Source organism: Salmo salar, chromosome ssa14 (assembly GCF_905237065.1).
Source record: "Salmo salar chromosome ssa14, Ssal_v3.1, whole genome shotgun sequence".
NCBI classification, from domain to species: domain Eukaryota; kingdom Metazoa; phylum Chordata; class Actinopteri; order Salmoniformes; family Salmonidae; genus Salmo; species Salmo salar.
Window position 1 is genome coordinate 42,595,724 of NC_059455.1, and position 20,839 is coordinate 42,616,562.

General features: G+C 44.0%; 1 protein-coding gene across 22 annotated transcripts in view; it reads right to left on the reverse strand.

The window, feature by feature from the left end:
• LOC106569572 (supervillin) overlaps positions 1 to 20,839 on the reverse strand; it is a 93,074-nt gene that overhangs the window by 70,635 nt on the left and 1,600 nt on the right. For 15 of the 22 annotated variants that reach the window (XR_006758831.1, XR_006758830.1, XR_006758828.1 and 12 more), the window contains exon 1: positions 2,358 to 3,186. The exons of 2 other annotated variants lie outside the window; for them this stretch is intronic. Coding sequence is in view for 16 of the 20 variants with exons in the window: in XM_045694408.1 (XP_045550364.1) it covers positions 2,358 to 2,421 (64 nt within the window). In the remaining 4 variants the exon portion in view is untranslated. Of the gene's footprint in view, positions 1 to 2,357; positions 3,188 to 20,839 lie in introns of those variants that run through there. 5 more of the 22 variants (XM_045694411.1, XM_045694409.1, XM_045694425.1 and 2 more) reach the window with 3 other exon arrangements.

A 20,839-nucleotide genomic window follows, 5' to 3' on the forward strand; every position in this document is an offset into this window, starting at 1 on the left:
TCGTGGCTGAATAGAAGCAAGTCCCCGCAGCAATGTTCCAACATCTAGTGGAAAGCCTTCCCAGAAGAGTGGAGGCTGTTATTGCAGCAGAGGGAGGGACCAACTCCATATTAATGCCCATGATTTTGGAATGAGATGTTTGACGAGCAGGTGCCATGTAGTGTAATCAGAGGGAAAGGAACACTGTCTTGCTCTCCAACCAAGGTGCATTCATTAAATAAGCATTTCTATCAACTCCCACTGTCGTCCAAAAATAAAGCTAGTCCAAAAAGGTAAAACCATCTAGTTCTGGCTAAATAGGTACACCATAGCATAGTTGACAGTCCCTCTACTCAAGGAAGGCAGCAATATAACCCTGTGGTGAAGTTTCTCCCCAGTATAGGAGCAGGTCAAGTTACTGGGCAAGGCTCCTCTGCCCCAGAATACACCTGTGCTCCCTGGTTATTTTAGCCCAAAAGCCAATGGATGACGACAAAGAGGGGTGGCCCAGCCAGGAGGGACAGTGGGAGTGTTGGTAGTTATTTAGCCTTTATTTAACCAGGTAAGTCATTGAGAACACATTCTCATTTACAATAAAGACTAGACCAAGACAGAGCAATGAATTGTGCAGCAAAGCGGTGTGTGTGTAGGTGTTGTCATGGGTGGTGATGAGCGATTACAGTTGGCCTGAGAGTGTTAGTTAGGTCGTCTTAAGTCCAAGGCAGACGTTTTTAAAATTACAATATTGAATCATTTCTGGTTAACAATTAAGTACCTTACTGTGATTGTTTTCAATAAAAATGGTAAAAAATAGCTTCTTAGTAAAGATCAATTTCTCAAACAAGAATTTTGCTAGGACTGTCTGGGAGTGGTCTGAGTGGGGAGGGGAAAACTGAAAACTAGCTGTGATTGGCAGAGAGGTTAGTAACTCTTGTTTCTTATTGGTTTATTAACTGATTTACCGCCTACTGATAACATCCATCCCACCAAAACAGGTTGGATTTCAGGCGGTCCTTTCAAACAGCTCTTACACTAAAAGGGCATTGTTATCATTCTCACAATTTCACAGTATTATTCCAACCAAAAAATGAGGAACACCTGCCCTTTCCATTACATAGACTGACTAGGTGAATGCTATGATCCTTTATTGATGACACTTGTTAAATCCACTTCAAATCGGAGTAGATGAAGAGGAGCAGACAGGTTAATAAAGAATTTTTAAGCCTTGAGACATGGAAATCATGTTTTTGACTGCACTGGGCCTTTAAGAAGAGGCATGTCAGTCGCCCTACATCATGGCAACGTCTGGTTGCTTCGTGGGCAGCCGAGCGAAAAGAACACGCCCACGACAAGCTCAGAAGACCAACTGTCAAAAGTGAGCTCAGAGAATAAAGGGATTTTCTATAAATGCACAGAGGAAAAGATAAAGTGAAAAATAGACCATGTTAAAATGGTGCTGGTCTTGTCCACACGCAGCCAGGCATCACAGGAGCCAATAGAGACTAGAGAGTGTGTCATCTTCAGCAAAGATCACGCAAACCACCCTCTCAGTCATCCTCCATAGTCTTATCTAGAGCCGTTTGTATTAGGCTTCTCCGATTAGGAGCGCTGATCCAGGATCAGGGACACGCTGTCAATGTAATCTTACTCAATTTGATCTAAAAAGGCCAAACTGATCCTATATCAGCACTCCTACTCTGAGATGCTTGATACAGATGTAGGATGTTAATTTGATCACTCTTTTGCTGCTGAGACAGTATATGTATTCAAGGTTTAGAAAGGCTTCTAAAGTTTGTAATTTCCACACAAAATACATGTCAGACTTGATTTGCCCCATCAACAAAATGTATCAACCCCTACAAAAAATGTCCAGTAATTATAATCCACATAACTCACATTTCCTGCTCCAGCAAACTGTCTCAAATTAAGATCTTACCTCTGTACATACAGTACAGTCTTTGAAGTGCGTGGAGGAGAGGGGTGTAAAGATTTGCTGCAATACAATGATTCATGGACAACAAAGGATAAAGCACCCGTTTAATACCAGGGCAGTTTGAGTCGGGTGAGAAGTAACAAAGAAACAGCAACTCAAAGTCCACAAATGGACATTGACTGATTATCACACACACACACACACACACACACACACACACACACACACACACACACACACACACACACACACACACACACACACACACACACACACACACACACACACACACACACACACACACACACACACACACACACACACACACACACACACGCCCTTGGAATCTCTCTGCACAACACAAGAACAATTCCTTACTATGAATGGACAATAAGTCCATAATAAGTGGTAGTACTGCTAACACCCCCCCTCTCCTCCTCCTTACCTTGCCCATCGAAACCGTATTTGACATGGCTGAGATAATTAGTGATCCATGGGTTCCGGAACATACTTGTAGGGAGGCTGAAGACAGACGGAACACACACGGATGACAGGCCCCCTCTCCCGGGTGACAGCAGCTAACAGCAGCTAACGAAGCTCAAAGACAGTCACAGCAGCAGTGATGCAGACAGACAGACACTCAGATACAGCCAGGCAACAGCACAGAGTGGGAGTGGATCTCCAGCGCAGACCACGCAGCAGTCTGAGACAGACAGACACTATGTGTATGTGAGTGAGCGCAACCAGGGAGCTCAATGTAGACAGAGAGAGAAAGAGAGGGAGAGGGAGATGGAGGGAGAGATGAGAGAGAGAGCGATAAAGACAGGAGAGAGAGAGAGACTCTGCAGGCAGGGTGCTAAACCTTCTCAGAGCCCATAATCAGATTACAGGCAGAAATTAGCCCTGATGATAAAAACGCTGAAAAGGGATTGGAGGAAGGCACCAGGAGGACTGAGGTGCATCCATAGGGCTCTGGTAAAAAGTAGTGCACTATATAGGGAATAGGGTGGGATTTGGGATGTAGGACAGAGGTGTATACTACAGCCAACTAGCAGCACTATTCTGAAATAACCTTTTATTTTTTGGAAAGATACGCTTGCAATGGGCATGGTCTTATTGACTCAACCAAAAACACTCAAACTACATGATCACTACTTTTAACCTGAGCCCTATCAGTCTACTATATACACACTACATGACCAAAAGTATGTGGACACCTGTTCGTCTAACATCTCTTTCCAATATCACTGGCATTAATGGAGTTGGTCCCCCCTTTGCTGCTATAATAGCCTCCAGTCTTCTGGGAAGACTTTCCACTAGATGTTGGAATATTACTGCAGGGACTTGCTTCCATTCAGCCACGAGCATTAGTGAGGTCGGGCACTGATGTTGGGCGGTTAGGCCTGGCTCACAGTCGGCATTCTAATTCATTCCAAAGGTGTTTGATGGGGTTGAGGACAGAGCTCTGTGCAGACCAGTAAAGTTCTTCCATACCAATCACGACAAACCATTTCTGTATGGACCTCACTTTGTGCACAGGGGTATTGTCATGCTGAAACAGGAAAGGACCTTCCCCAAACTGTTGCCACAAAGTTGGAAGAACAGAATCATCAATAATGTCACTGTATGCTGTAGTGCTAAGATTTCCCTTCACTGGAACTAAGGGGTCTAGCCCGAACCATGCAAAACAGCCCCAGACCATTATTCATCCTCCACCAAACTTTACAGTTGGCATTATGCATTCAAGCAGGTAGCGTTCTCCTGGCATCCGCCAAACCCAGATTCCGCAGTCAGACTGCCAGATGGTGAAGCGTGATTTATCACTACAGAGAACGCGTTTCCACTGCTCCAGAGTCCAATGGCGGCGAGCTTTACACCACTCCAGCCGATGCTTGGCATTGCACATGGTGATCTTAGGCTTGTGTGCGGCTGCTCGGTCATGGAAACCCAGTTCATGAAGCTCCCGAACTAACAGTTATTGTGCTGACGTTGCTTCCAGAGGCAGTTTGGAACTCAGTAGAGTGTTACAACCGAGGACAGACTATTTTTACGTGCTATGCACTTCAGCTCTCGGTGGTCCCATTCTGTGAGCTTGTGTGGCCTACCACTTCGAGGCTGTGCCGTTGTTGCTCCTAGACGTTTCCACTTCACAACAACCGCTCTTACAGTTGACCGGGGGCAGCTAGAGCAGGGCAGAAATTTGATAAACTGACTTGTTGGAAAGGTGGCATCCTATGACCTCTTCAGTACGGGGAATTCTGCTGCCAATGTTTGTCTATGGGGATTGCATGGCTGGGTGCTCAATTTTAGACACCCGTCAGCAACGGCTGTGGCTGAAATGGACAAATCCACTAATTTGAAGGGGTGTCCACATACTTTTGTGTATATATAGTGTATCTAAGTTCAGCTTTCTTAATTAGGCAGAAAATCAATAGTTATTTCTGTTGTTTTTTTTTTAAATCAAAGACTGGTGGCTTACTCATTGAACCTGCTTTGTGACCAGCCAGGAAGTCCGTTTGTAATCTCCCAATCATACACAGTCATTGGAAAGGTTTCAATAGTGCGGCACACATAGGAGGTGCAGACACAAGCTAATGGACACGAAATACCACTTGTCTAAGTCATGCCAAATAGAGTGAGACTAAGGAAAGCAGGAGAGAGACAGAGAGCGAGACAGAGAGAAAGACTATACCTGCTAGTTATCAAAATCCAGAAAAGAGCTGTTAAATGCTACAACCACCTAAAAGGAAGCGACACCCACACATTCCAAAGCCACCACCTACAGAGAGATGAACCTGGAGAAGAGTCCCCTAAGCAAGCTGGTTCTGGGGCTCTGTTCACAAACACACCCCATAGAGGCCCAGGACAGCAACACAATTAGACCCAACCAAATCATGAGAAAACAAAAATATAAATTACTTGACACATTGGATAGAATAAACCAAAAAAAAAAAGAGCAAATTGGAATGCTATCTGGCCCTAAACAGAGAGTACACAGTGGCAGAATACCTGACCACTGTGACTGACCCGAAATTAAGGAAATCCTTGACTATGTACAGACTCAGTGAGCACAGCCTTGCTATTGAGAGAGGCCACTATACCCAGTCTTCTCTTGAGAGCCAGGTCTGCATATGTGCCCACTGCCCACAAAATGAGGTGGAAACTGAGCTGCACTTCCTAACCTCCTGCCAAATGTATGACCACATTAGAGAGACATATTTCCCTCAGATTACACAGACCCACAAAGAATTTGAAAACAAATCCAATGTTGATAAACTCCCATATCTACTGGGTGAAATACCACAGTGTGACATCACAGCAGCAAGATGTGTGGCCCGTTGCCATGAGAAACAGGCAACCAGAGGAGCATACTTCAACACTGTACATAGCCAATAATATAACATTTGGAATGTCTATAAACTTTTGTGAGTGTAATGTTCACTAATGTTTCCCTTGTTTGTCTATTCCATTTGCTTTGGCAATGTAAACATATGTCTCCCATGCCAATAAATCCCTTTGAATTGAGAAAGCAGGGAGAGAAAGAGAGGTATCTTCGCAGTTAAGAGTGTTGGGCCAGTAACCGAAAGCTTTCAATGTGCCCTTGAGCAAGACACTTAACCTTAATTGCGCCTGTAAGTCACTCTGGATATGAGCATCTGCAAAATTACAAAAAATGTAGCAAAAGCAGGGAGAGAGAGCAAAGAGATGTATGTATCAGATGCTCTGCTCACACCTACTGTAATGGTCCAGGCCTAAACCACACGAAAACACTAGACACTATGGAACACAAAGCTTTTACCATCTCATCCTGGAATATTCAAGATCTGAGGTCATCTGCCTTTGGCCTAAAGAGCAGGAACCTGGACTTCACCAAAGAAATCAGAAACACAGACATTGTCATCCTACAAGAAACATGGTATACAGGAGACGGACCCACTGGTTGCCTACTAGGTTACAGAGAGCTGGTAGTCCGATTAACCAAACTACCAGGTGTGAAACAGGGAAGGGACTCAGGGGGTATGCTCATTTGGTATAGAGCAGACCAAACTCATTCTATTAAATTAATCAAAACAGGAACATTTTACATGTGGCTAGAAATGTCATTATTAATTATCTCAGAGAAAAATGTCCTCCTGTGTGCTACCTACAATTATTCCCCCACTAGAATCCCTAAACTTTAATGAAGGCAGCTTCTCCACCCTGGAGGGGGAGATCAATCATTTCCAGGCCCAGGGACATGTACTAGTCTGTGATGACCTAAATGCCAGAACTGGACAAGAACCTGACACCCTCAGCACACAGGGGTACAAACACCTACCTGGAGGTGACAGCATTCCCTCCCAAAAATGTCCCCCTAGCTACAACTATGACAAAACAACAAAAATTGGTCACAACTCCTGCAGCTCTGTCGCACGCTGGGTATGTACATAGTCAATGGTAGGCTTCGAGGGGACTCCTACGGTAGGTACACTTATCATCTCTTGGCAGTAGTACTGTAGACTACTATCACTGACCTCAACCCAGAGTCTCTCAGAGCATACAGTCAGCCCACTGACACCCCTATCAGATCACAGAAAATCACAGTCTACTTGAACAGAGTAATACTCAATCATGAGGCATCAAATCAAAGGAGCTGAATAATATTAAGAAATGCGATAGATGGGAGGAATGTAGTGTTGAAACCTACCAAAAAACAATTAGGCAACAACAAATTCATTCCATTTTAGACAACTTTCTGGACAAAACGTTCCACTGTAATAGTGAAGATAGTGAAGGTGTGAACCTGGCAGTAGAAAACCTAAACAGTAAATTTGACCTCTCAGCTTCCCTATCAAATCTAAACATGTCAAGCAGACAACCTGAGAAAATTAAAAACAATGACAAATGGTTTGATGAAGAATGAAACCCTAAGACAGAAATTCATAAACCTATCCGACTAAATACAGAGACCCAGAAAACCTGAGTGATACGCCTTCACTATGTTGAATCACTAAAACAATACAGAAATGTTCTATGGAAAAAGAAGTAACAGGACATCAGAAATCAGCTCAATGTAATTGAAGAATCCATCAAATCTAACCACTTATTGGAAAACACTAAACAAAATGTCTATCCAAAAAGGGAGATGTATGGATAAACCACTTCTCCAATCTTGTTGGCTCTATAACAAAGAACAAACAGCAAAAACATAAACATGATCAAATACAAATCTTAGAATCAAATATTAAAGACTAACAGAACCCACTGGATTCTCCAATTACATTGAATGAACTACAGGACAAAATACAAACCCTGCAACCCAAAAAGGCCTGTGGTGTTGATGGTATCCTAAATTAAATTATAAAATATACAGACCACAAATTCCAATTGGCTATACTTAAACTTTTTAACATGATCCTTAGCTTTGGCATCTTCCCCAATATTTGAAACCAAGGACTGATCACCCCAATCCACAAAAGTGGAGACAAATTCGACCTCAGTAAAAACAACGTACTGAGCAAATGTCAAATTAGCTTTTTACCAAATTTTCGTACGACAGACCACGTTTTTACCCTGCACACCCTAATTGACAAAAAAAAATTAAAGGCAACGTCTTCTCATGCTTTGTTGATTTCAAAACAGCTTTTGACTAAATTTGGCATGAGGGTCTGCTATACAAATTGATGGAAAGTGGTGTTGGGGACAAAAAAAATAATAATATGACATAAAATTCATGTACACAAACAAGTGTGGGATAGAAACTGGCAAAAAACGCACACATTTCTTTCCACAGGGCTGAGACAGGAATGCAGCTTAAGCACCACCATTTTCAATATACAGTTGAAGTCGGAAGTTTACATACACCTTAGCCAAATACATTTAAACTGAGTTTTTCACAATTCCTGACATTTAATCCTTGTAAAAATTCCCTGTCTTAGGTCAGTTAGGCTCACCACTTTATTTTAAGAATGTGAAATGTCAGAATAATAGGAGAGAGTGATTTATTTCAGCTTTTATTTCTTTCATCACATTCCCAGTGGGTCAGAAGTTTACATAGAATTTGGTAGCATTGCCTTTAAATTGTTTAACTTGGGTCAAACGTGTCAGGTAGCCTTCCACAAGCTTCCCACAATAAGTTGGGTGAATTTTGGCCCATTCCTCCTGACAGAGCTGGTGTAACTGAGTCAGGTTTGTAGGCCTCCTTGCTCGCACACGCTTTTCAGTTCTGCCCACAAAAATTCTATGGGATTGAGGTCAGGGCTTTGTGATGGCCACTACAATACCTTGACTTTGTTGTCCTTAGGACATTTTTCCACAACTTTGGAAGTATGCTTGGGGTCATTGTCCATTTGGAAGACCCATTTGCGACCAAGCTTTAACTTCCTGATTGATGTCTTGAGATGTTGCTTCAATATATCTACATAATTTTCCTTCCTTTTGTGAAGTGCACCAGTCCCTCCTGCAGCAAAGCACCCCCGCAACATGATGCTGCCACCCCCATGCTTCACGCTTGGGATGGTGTTCTTCAGCTTGCAAGCGCCCCCCTTTTTCCTTCAAACATAACGATGGTCATTATGGCCAAACAGTTCTATTTTTGTTTCATCAGACCAGAGGACATTTCTCCAAAAAGTATGATCTTTGTCCCCATGTGCAGTTGCAACCATTTGTCTGGCTTCTTAATAGCGGTTTTGGAGCAGTGGCTTCTTCCTTGCTAAACGGCCTTTCAGGTTACGTCGATACAGGACTCGTTTTACTGTTAATATAGATACTTTTGTACCCGTTTCCTCCAGCATCTTCACAAGGTCCTTTGCTGTTGCTCTGGGATTGATTTGCACTTTTTGCACCAAAGTACATTCCTCTCTAGCAGACAGAACGCGTCTCCTTCCTGAGCGGTATGCCGGCTGCGTGGTCCCATGGTGTTTATACTTGCATACTATTGTTTGTACAGATGAACGTGGCACCTTCAGGCGTTTGGAAATTGCTCCCAAGGATTTACCAAACTTGTGGAGGTCTACAATTTTTTCCTGAGGTCTTGGTTGATTTCCCCATGAGCTCAAGCAAAGAGGCACTGAGTTTGAAGGTCGTTCTTGAAATACATCCACAGGTACACCTCCAATTGACTCAAATTATGTCAATTAGCCTATCAGAAGCTTCTAAAGCTATGACATCATTTTCTGTAATTTTCCATGTGCCTTTAACCTTGTGTATGTAAACTTCTGACCCACTGGAATTGTGATACAGTGAATTATAAGTGAAATAATCTGTCTATAAACAATTGTTGGAAAAATGACTTGTGTCATGCAAAGTAGATGTCCTAACTGACTTGCCAAAACTATAGTTTGTTAACAAGAAATGTGTTTATTGGTTGAAAACGTGTATGTAAACTTCAAGTGTGTGTGTATACATACATACATACATACATACATACATACATACATACATACATACATACATACATACATACATACATACATACATACATACATACATACATACATACATACATGAATTGGCGAGAGCACTAGAACAGTCTAGAATCTAAAGTAAAACATATACTATTTGCTGATTATCTTGTCACACCCTGAACGGTTTCACCTGTCTTGTGCTTGTCTACACCCCCCTCCAGGTGTCGCCCATTTTCCCCATTATCCCCTGTGCATTTATACCTGTGATTTCTGTTTGTCTGTTGCCAGTTCGTCTTGTCTCTTCAAGCCTACCAGCGTTTTTCCCCGTACTCCTGGTTTACTCTAGTTTTCCCGGTTTTGACCATTGTGCCTGCCCTGACCCTGCCTGCCGTTCTGTACCTTGTGACACTGCCCTGGATTATTGACTATCTGCCCTTGACCTGTCGTTTGCCTGCCCAGTTTTTGTAATAAACTTTTGTTACTTCAAACTGTCTGCTTCTGGGTCTTATCCTGAGGTCTGATAGTGCATCTGTCCCCAACCAAGGAGGGTTTACAGCAGGACCTAGATATTCTGCACAGATTCTGTCAGACCTGGGCCCTGACAGTAAATCTCAGTAAGACAAAATTAATGGTGTGTTCCAAAAAAAGGTCACGTTGCCAGGACAACAAATACAAATTCCATCTAGACACTGTTGCCCTAGAGCACACAAAATAACTATACACACCTCAGCCTTAACATCAGCATGTAACGCCCTGACCTTAAGAGATCCTTTTATGTCTCTATTTTGGTTGGTCAGGGCGTGAGTTGGGGTGGGCATTCTATGTCCTTTTTTCTATGCTTTGTGTTTTTGTTTTGGCCTGGTGTGGCTCTCAATCAGGGACAGCTGTACTTCGTTGTCGCTGATTGGGAGTCATACTTAGGCAGCCTGTTTTCCTTTGGGGTTTGTGGGTAGTTCATTTCTGTTTAGTGTTTTGCACCTGACGGGACTGTTCGGTTGTTCTTTTGTTTTGCTTGTCGGATTTAGTGTTCAGTTTTATCATTAAAAATGACGAACACTTACCATGCTGCATTTTGGTCTGATTTCTCTTCCCCTTCATCTGAGGACGACGAAGACCGTTAGACAGCACCACAAGTAACTTCCACAAAGCTGTGAACAATCTGAGAGACAAGGCAAGAAGGGCCTTCTATGCCATCGAAAGGAACATCAAATTCGACATATGAATTAGGATCTGGCTAAAAATAATTGAATCAGTTATAGAACCCATTGCCCTTTATGGTTGTGAGGTCTGGGGTCTGCTCACCAACCAAGAATTCACTGAATGGGGAAAAACACCAAATTGAGATTCTGGAGAAGAGTCCCTTAAGCAAGCTGGTCCTGGGGCTGTGTTCACAAACAGACCCCACAGAGCCCCAGAACAGCAACACAATTAGACCCAATCAAATCATGAGAAAACAAAAAGTAATTACTTGACACATTGGAAGTAATTAACAAAAAAACAGAGCAAACTAGAATGCTACTTGGCCCTATACAGAGAGTACACAGTGGCAGAATACCTAACCACTGTGACAGACCCAAACTTAAGGAAAGCTTTGACTATGTAGAGACTCAGTGAGCATAGCCTTGCTATTGAGAAAGGCTGTTGTAGGCAGACCTGGCTCTCAAGAGAAGACAGGCTATGTGCACACTGCCCACAAAATGAGATGGAAACTGAGCTGCACTTCCTTACCTCCTGCCAAATGTATGACCATATTACAGACACATATTTCCCTCCAATTACACAAACCTACAAAGAATTCGAAACTCCCATAGCTATTGGGTGAAATACCACATTGTGCAATCACAGCAGCAAGATTTGTGACCTGTTGCAACAAGAAAAGGGCAACCAGTGAAGAACAAACACCACTGTAAATATGGGTTGTATTTATGTTTATTTATTTTCCTTTTTACTGGAAAGTATTCAGACAACCTGGAAAGTATTCAGATCCCTTGGCTTTTTCCACATTTCTTGGGTTTAATGCTACAAGCTTGGAACACCTGTATTTGGGGAGTTTCTCCCATTCTTCTCTGCAGATCCTCTCAAGCTCTGTCAGGTTGGATGGGGAGCGTAGCTGCACAGCTATTTTCAGGTCTCTCCAGAGATGTTCGATCAGGTTCAAGTCCAGGCTCTGGCTGGGCCACTTAAGGACAGTCAGAGACTTGTCCCGAAGCCACTTCTGCGTTGTCTTGGGTGTGTGCTTAGGGTCGTTGTCCTGTTGGAAGGTGAACCTTCACCCCAGTCTGAGGTCCTGAGTACTCTGGAAAAGGTTTTAATCAAGGATCTCTGTACTTTACTCAGTTCATCTTTCCCTCGATCCTGACTAGTCTCCCAGTCCCTGCCGCTGAAAAACATCCCCACAGCATGATCCTGCCACCACCATGCTTCACCGTAGGGATGGTGCCAGGTTTCCTCTAGACATAACGCTTAGCATTCAGGCTGAAGAGTTCAATCTTGGTTTCATCAGAACAGAGCATCTTGTTTCTCATGGTCAGAGAGTCCTTTAGGTACTTTTTGGCAAACTCCAAGTGGGCTGTCATGTGCCATTTACTGAGGAGTGGCTTCCGTCTGGCCACTTAATGGAAATAGGATGCACCTGAGCTTAATTTTGAGTCTCATATCACAGGTTCTGAATACTTATGTAAATAAGGTATTTCTGTATTTTATTTTTAATAAATGTGCTTTGTCATTATTGGGTATTATGTGTAGATAGATGAGGAAAAATATATAATTTAATCAATTTTAGAATAAAGCTGTAACGTAACAAAATATGGAAAAAGTGAAGGGGTCTGAATGCTTACCAAATGCACTGTATATAGACATATGACATTTGAAATGTCTTTATGCTTTTGGAACTTTTTTGAGTGTAATGTTAACTGTACATTTTGTATTGTTTATTATCTATTTCACTTGCTTTGGCAATGTTAACATATGTTTCCCATGCCAATAAAGCCCTTTGAATTGAGAGCAGAGAGAGATCAGAGAGAGAGAGAGAGATCAGAGAGAGAGAGAGAGAGATCAGAGAGAGAGAGAGAGAGATCAGAGAGAGAGAGAGAGAGAGAGATCGAGAGAGAGAGAGAGAGAGAGAGAGAGAGAGAGAGAGAGAGAGAGAGAGAGAGAGAGAGAGAGAGAGAGAGCAGATGCAGAGAGAGAATGAGAGCAGAGAGTGAGAGAGCAGATGCCGAGAGAGAGAGAGAACGAGAGCGAGAAGAGAGCAGATGCAGAGAGAGAGAATGAGAGCAGAGAGTGAGAGAGCAGATGCCGAGAGAGAGAGAGAACGAGAGCGAGAAGAGAGCAGATGCAGAGAGAGCGAGAGAAGATTCCTCTTGATGAATGATATGTTAATGAGTTACATTACTAGGCACTACTGCACAACACTGTTACAACACTGCACTACTATCAAACAGGAAAACTATTCTTTAGGAACACCATGTTTGCTGATGCACTGTTTGGGTGTTATCAGTGTTATTACATGTTAATACAGGAAGTCTAACATACACACACACAACAAAAGTTCTACCTGGAACCAAAAAGGGTTCTCCTATTGGGACAGATAAGTTCCCTCCCACAGTGGTGTCATAATCACAAACTACATCCCAAATGGCACCCTATTCCCTTTATAGTGCACTACTTTAGACCAGAGCCCTATGGTGACATATGGGATGTAGTCCTCCTGTTTGGTGCTGCTACCCATGTGTGTGTGTCCATTATAGTGTTAGTAGTCAACACCACAGAATCTAACTGCTTTGGAAACAGACAGTGAGTTAAGAAGATCAACACTGAGTAGAGAAGCAAATGGCACCCTACGGATCCTGGTCAAAAGTAGTGCACTATGTAGGGAATAGAGTGCTATGGGCCCTGGTCAAAAGTAGTGCACTATGTAGGGAATAGAGTGCTATGGGCCCTGGTTAAAAGTAGTGCACTATGTAGGGAATAGAGTGCTATGGGCCCTGGTCAAAAGTAGTGCACTATGTAGGGAATAGAGTGCTATGGGCCCTGGTTAAAAGTAGTGCACTATGTAGGGAATAGACTGCCATTTGGAGTACAAGCCTAGGTTCCATAATCAGCAGAGATTTACAGCAGACCAGTGTCGATTCCAGGAAAATTAGACCTAGCCTACTGTTGTCCACACTAGGAGAGTTAATGGAGACTCCCTGCAGAACACGACAGTACTTTACACGGTGAACACTAAAAACATTAAATAATGTTTAACTGGCCTTCCCAATTAAGTCAGAGTAACCATTTAACACACACCTCACGCCTCGCCCTTCACGCACGCCTCGCCCATCCCCAGTCCGCCCCTCTCCACTCCCAGTAGACATCCCTAATAAGGCAAAGTGATAGCTGAGTGGCTGCCTGACAGCGGGAGTCTGTGTGTGTGTACTCTTCCTCCCACTCCCTCACCTTCCTGACAGTCACCACAGCAACAAACACGATCCTTCCTCCTTAAGCACCTCTGCCTGAATGGCCGTAACAGCCACCCACACAAATGTACAATTTCAAAACAGACGTCAGTCCCAATGCACACGGGGCTTCTTCTTAAAAATAAAGTGGCTGAATGTAACCTCTAGCATTGGCTGTGTATCGTCTCACCAGACCACAACGCTGCTTAGTTACCAAAATAAACAGGGATACGCGTGATGGGACAGGCTGGTGTGTGAACAGCACATGAATAGTGTGGGAATGGCCAGGTTAAGTGGGTTTTCAGACCTAAAGCTAGGGCCAGCAGGGACTAAATTGGGCGTTTTTATGCAAAACTATCATTATTTGGCTAATGGGGGCCTTAAGGGGGGGACAAAAAATGTGTCAGAAATCCAGGTATTTCTGGCCCCAGTCATATCCGTGTGTGGTTAGCTACAGGATTAGCCACACACTACAGCCACTCCCTGACTGCGGCTCCAGCCTGTGCCCGGACTCACCTCATAAACCACAGCTGTTCAGTCTGATCTCACATCTCATCCATATTGTCTAATTAACCCACATCGTCTTGTGCTCTGCTCCCCACCACCCTCTCTCTGAACAGAACAGTGTACGATAGGACTTCATTCTAAATAACAAGTTGTTCTTAACTGACTTGCCTAGTTAAATAAAAGGTTAAATAAAAAATGTATTAAAAAAAAGAATACATAAAACAAAATCAGAAATATTACACATGGACAAAAGGTACGTATTTTTTTTACTGGTGAAGATGGTGTTTATGATAGTACACTAACTTAGATGACAGCTGATCATGCTCACATGCTGCCTCATGAGTTGGCTAGGAGCTTGTTATTGCACATTCACGATAAAATGTAACCTTGGTAGGTCTCAAAAGGGTTGTAAATTAGGACCAATATTATTGATAGTGTTCTCCTTGTTATGTAATCTGAAGCTATGCTAAATGAGAGACAGGGTCAGTCAGTGTAACCCTAAAGAACCTTGGTCAGATGACCTTCAGCCTTTGTCCATCATTAGGGGACAGTATTGACTGGTCTAGGCCTAGTTGATGGTGTTAATGTCGGGCTAGTTTAAGACAGCCATCAGCCAGACAGCTGTCCCTGCATGATTCACATTCTACCTGTTGCACAAATGCTAAGCTGTGTACGTGTCTAAGGAATGCAAAATGATGCGTCTTTGTGAAATACTTAAAGACATATGGTCATTACGCTGCGTGTGTGTGTGTCATTACGCTGTGTGTGTGTGTCATTATGCTGCGCGTGTGTGTGTGTGTGTGTGTCTGTGTGTTTGTGTCACAATGCTGAATCATCCATCATGGCTACGCACATTTGAAGAACAGCAGCTTCCCTGAACATATCAACCCCCTCTGCTCCGAAAGCCTGTCCTCTCTCTGTTGATTCTCCACAGAACGTCTCTCCACCACTCAGTCCTCCACTAATCTATACCATATAAGACCAGGGAGAATCCTGCCCCGACGGCCCCCAAAATGTCAGCTCCAGTGATGCAAGCCAGAGAGAGTGCAGGAACGTGGTTCTCCTTTGGATACCAGAGTAAACATTCTGAAGGAGTAGGATGGTCCTCTGGCTGGATGTGTGAAGCTGTCCTGGACAGGCTCAGCTCAGAGCAGCAGCCTTGCTGGAGCACATTGCTAATCTAAACACACATCTTGGGCAAGAGCTACCTGCCTGCTTGGCTGGCTGGCTGTCACCGTCTCCAAATAAAGGCAGAATGGAGACAGCCGGCCAGGGAATGATAGGGCCTGTTACTAAGGGGCAGAGGGGTTACAGGTAAAGTAAGGTTACTAAGGGGAAGAGGGGGTTACAGGTAAAGTAAGGTTACTAAGGGGAAGAGGGGGTTACAGGTAAAGTAAGGTTAAGGGGAAGAGGGGGTTACAGGTAAAGTAAGGTTACTAAGGGGAAGAGGGGGTTACAGGTAAAGTAAGGTTACTAAGGGGAAGAGGGGGTTACAGGTAAAGTAAGGTTACTAAGGGGAAGAGGGGGTTACAGGTAAAGTAAGGTTACTAAGGGGAAGAGGGGGTTACAGGTAAAGTAAGGTTACTAAGGGGAAGAGGGGGTTACAGGTAAAGTAAGGTTACTAAGGGGAAGAGGGGGTTACAGGTAAAGTAAGGTTACAAAGGGGAAGAGGGGGTTACAGGTAAAGTAAGGTTACAAAGGGGAAGAGGGGGTTACAGGTAAAGTAAGGTTACAAAGGGGAAGAGGGGTTACAGGTAAAGTAAGGTTACTAAGGGGAAGAGGGGTTACAGGTAAAGTAAGGTTACTAAGGGGAAGAGGGGTTACAGGTAAAGTAAGGTTACTAAGGGGAAGAGGGGTTACAGGTAAAGTAACGTTACTACGGGGAAGAGGGGGTACAGGTAAAGTAAAGTTACTACGGGGAAGAGGGGTTACAGGTAAAGTAAGGTTACTAAGGGGAAGAGGGGTTACAGGTAAAGTAAGGTTACTAAGGGGAAGAGGGGTTACAGGTAAAGTAAGGTTACTAAGGGGAAGAGGGGGTTACAGGTAAAGTAAGGTTACTAAGGGGAAGAGGGGTTACAGGTAAAGTAACGTTAAGGGGAAGAGGGGGTTACAGGTAAAGTAACGTTACTAAGGGGCAGAGGGGGTTACAGGTAAAGTAAGGTTACTAAGGGAAGAGGGGGTTACAGGTAAAGTAAGGTTACTAAGGGGAAGAGGGGGTTACAGGTAAAGTAAGGTTACTAAGGGGAAGAGGGGGTTACAGGTAAAGTAAGGTTACTAAGGGGAAGAGGGGGTTACAGGTAAAGTAAGGTTACTAAGGGGAAGAGGGGTTACAGGTAAAGTAAGGTTACTAAGGGGAAGAGGGGGTTACAGGTAAAGTAAGGTTACTAAGGGGCAGAGGGGTTACAGGTAGGGTAAGGTTACTACGGGGAAGAGGGGGTTACAGGTAAAGTAAGGTTACTAAGGGGAAGAGGGGTTACAGGTAAAGTAACGTTAAGGGGAAGAGGGGGTTACAGGTAAAGTAACGTTACTAAGGGGAAGAGGGGTTACAGGTAAAGTAAGGTTACTAAGGGGAAGAGGGGGTTACAGGTAAAGTAAGGTTACTAAGGGGCAGAGGGGTTACAGGTAGGGTAACGTTACTACGGGGAAGAGGGGGTTACAGGTAAAGTAAGGTTACTAAGGGGAAGAGGGGTTACAGGTAAAGTAACGTTAAGGGGAAGAGGGGGTTACAGGTAAAGTAACGTTACTAAGGGGAAGAGGGGGTTACAGGTAAAGTAACGTTACTAAGGGGCAGAGGGGTTACAGGTAAAGTAACGTTACTACGGGCAAGAGGGGGTTACAGGTAAAGTAAGGTTACTAAGGGGAAGAGGGGGTTACAGGTAAAGTAAGGTTACTAAGGGGAAGAGGGGGGTTACAGGTAAAGTAAGGTTACTAAGGGGAAGAGGGGGTTACAGGTAAAGTAAGGTTACTACGGGGAAGAGGGGTTACAGGTAAAGTAACGTTACTACGGGGAAGAGGGGGTTACAGGTAACGTAAGGTTACTAAGGGGCAGAGGGGTTACAGGTAAAGTAAGGTTACTACGGGGAAGAGGGGTTACAGGTAAAGTAACGTTACTACGGGGAAGAGGGGGTTACAGGTAAAGTAACGTTACTAAGGGGAAGAGGGGGTTACAGGTAAAGTAAGGTTACTACGGGGAAGAGGGGTTACAGGTAAAGTAAGGTTACTACGGGGAAGAGGGGTTACAGGTAAAGTAACGTTACTAAGGGGAAGAGGGGTTACAGGTAAAGTAAGGTTACTAAGGGGAAGAGGGGGTACAGGTAAAGTAAGGTTACTAAGGGGAAGAGGGGGTTACAGGTAAAGTAACGTTACTAAGGGGAAGAGGAGTTACAGGTAAAGTAACGTTACTGGGAAGAGGGGGTTACAGGTAAAGTATGGTTACTAAGGGGAAGAGGGGGTACAGGTAAAGTATGGTTACTAAGGGGAAGAGGGGGTTAAAGTATGGTTACTAAGGGGAAGAGGGGGTTAAAGTATGGTTACTAAGGGGAAGAGGGGGTTAAAGTAAGGTTAAGGGGAAGAGGGGGTTACAGGTAAAGTAAGGTTAAGGGGAAGAGGGGGTTACAGGTAAAGTAAGGTTAAGGGGAAGAGGGGGTTACAGGTAAAGTAAGGTTAAGGGGAAGAGGGGGTTACAGGTAAAGTAAGGTTACTAAGGGGAAGAGGGGTTACAGGTAAAGTAAGGTTACTAAGGGGAAGAGGGGGTTACAGGTAAAGTAAGGTTACTAAGGGGAAGAGGGGGTTACAGGTAAAGTAAGGTTACTAAGGGGAAGAGGGGTTACAGGTAAAGTAAGGTTACTAAGGGGAAGAGGGGGTTACAGGTAAAGTAAGGTTACTAAGGGGAAGAGGGGGTTACAGGTAAAGTAAGGTTACTAAGGGGAAGAGGGGTTATAGGTAAAGTAAGGTTACTAAGGGGAAGAGGGGTTATAGGTAAAGTAAGGTTAAGGGGAAGAGGGGGTTACAGGTAAAGTAAGGAGATGGGAGCGATTTACTAAGGAAGGGTCTTGTTTTTTGGTATTGGTCCTGTTTCCATGTGATGGAAGATTCCACCACTCTCTCTGGCCTGATCATGTTACTATAGGATATACACAGAGTGAACAAAACATAAGGATCACCGTCTTAATATTGAGTTGCACCCCCTTTTGCCCTCAGAACAGCTTCAATTCGTCGTGGCATAGACTCTACAAGGTGTTGAATAAAGCGTACCACAGGGATGCTGGCCATGTTGACTCCAATGCTTCCCACAATTGCATCAAGTTGTCCTTTGGGTGGTGGACCATTTTTTGGTTTTTTTTGTAATTTTACACCCTTTTCTCCCCAATTTCGTGATATCCAATTACGATCCAATTACGATCTTGTCTCATCGCTCGGGAGAGACGAAGGCCAAAACATGACCTGCCAAGCCGCGCTTCTTAACAGCCACCATCTTAACCCGGAAGCCAGCCGCACCAATGTGTCGGAGGAAACGCCGTTCAAGTGACGACCGAAATCAGCTTGCAGGTGCCCAGCCCACAACAAGGAGTCGCTAGAGTGAGATGAGCCAAGTAACGCACCCGGCATCGAACCCCAGGCTGTAGTGACGCTGTAACACTGCAATGCAATGCCTTAGACAGCTGCGCCACTCAGGAAACGTGGTGGACCATTCTTGATACACACACAGGAAACTGTTGAGCATGGAAAAACCCAGCAGTGTTGCAGTTCATGACACACTCAAACCGGTGCGTCTGGCACCTACTACCATAACCCGTTCAAAGGCACTTAAATATGTCTTGCCCATTCACCCTCTGAATGGCACACATACACAATCCATGTCTCAATTGTCTCAAGGCTTAAAAAGCCTTCTTTAACCAGTCTCCTCCCTTTCATCTGAAGTGGATTTAACAAGTGATATCAATAAGGGATCATAGCGTTCCACTCGATTCACCTGGTCAGTCTGTCATGGAAAGAGTAGGTGTTCATAATGTTTTGTACACTCAGAGTATACTGTACAGTACATCAAGATGCCATGGCAATTTTGTAGAGCACATCTATAACAGCTCTTCATCATGTGGAGGTTAAGGTCACGGTGCTCAAGAAATCAGTATAATCGAGTTCATCTCTGACATGTGAACGTCCTCGATCAGAGGACGTGGTCAGAGATATAGAAGGACGGGCTCATTGTAATGCCTGGAATTGAATAGATGGAAAGGTTTCCATGTGTTTGATACCATTGCATTTATTCCATACCAGCCATTAAAATGAGTCGTATCACCACCCACCAGCCACCAATGACATCAATAGATGGTCGTCTGTGGTTGTCTGTGGTTGTCTGTGAGTAATTCCACTGCAGAGCTTAGTTTTGTGTTTGTGACCACAGGACAGGGTGGAACAAAGAGCCATATTGTTCACTATCGGTTTCCATAGCTGTTGGAAAATACCTACAGCATGGCCGTGGGGAGTAGGGTGCTGCAGCACCCCCTGATAAAATGTTTTAAAAATAATTAATTTCTATTTATCTCCCCAAAATGTGTTAACTAGGCCTTTAATTACTCCTCTACGAGCAGGAGGACGACACTCCTCTACGAGCAGGAGGACGACACTCCTCTACGAGCAGGAGGACGACACTCCTCTACGAGCAGGAGGACGACACTCCTCTACGAGCAGGAGGACGACACTCCTCTACGAGCAGATAAACAGGCATCTGTGTTTACTGGTAACTATTGTAATTTTGATCTTTAGAAAATTACGACCCTAGTATGTGATTGTAGAGAAGACAACCAGTAGAAAGCATAGTACCTGACCAGACCATAGGTTTAGTACCTGACCAGACCATAGGTTTAGTACCTGACCAGACCATAGGTTTAGTACCTGACCAGACCATAGGTTTAGTACCTGACCAGACCATAGGTTTAGTACCTGACCAGACCATAGGTTTAGTACCTGACCACAGTGATCCACAGGGTCAAAGCCTGAAACATGTTCAGTGGCCATCCCAATAATCTCTCTTTTCTCCTAAGTGTGCATTCTTTGACTGCTTGCCACAAATCTAAAAGCATTAGATTTCTCCCTACAACCAAAAGTTGTTTAGATGTCCTCTTACTGGGCCAGTCAAAGACAACCGTGTGTGTGTGTGTGTGTGTGTGGCCTACAGAGAGAGACAGGGTGAAGACAGGGTTAAGCATTCAGGCAGCAGCAGCAGTAAACCTCTTTATTGTGATGGAGGTGACAGTGCAGGACTCTAAACAACATGAAGCAGCCCCAGATCCTTCCGGCAGGTCCTCATACTCACCGTCTACATCCCGAACGGCACACTATTCCCCTTATTAGTGCACTGGGACCCTGGTTAAAAGTTGTGCACTACATAGGGAATAGGGTGCCATTTGGGGCACCATAACAAAGACTTGGGGAAATGAAGGCTGGACCCGCTGGACAGCATTGGAACACACTCACATCGGAACACACTGTCCAAACCCATTCCTGCTCCATAGCAGCCTTATTCAACTCATCTGATATTAAAACATATTGTAGTGTTTTCTATGAGGAAAGCAATGAGGGAGCACACACACCCA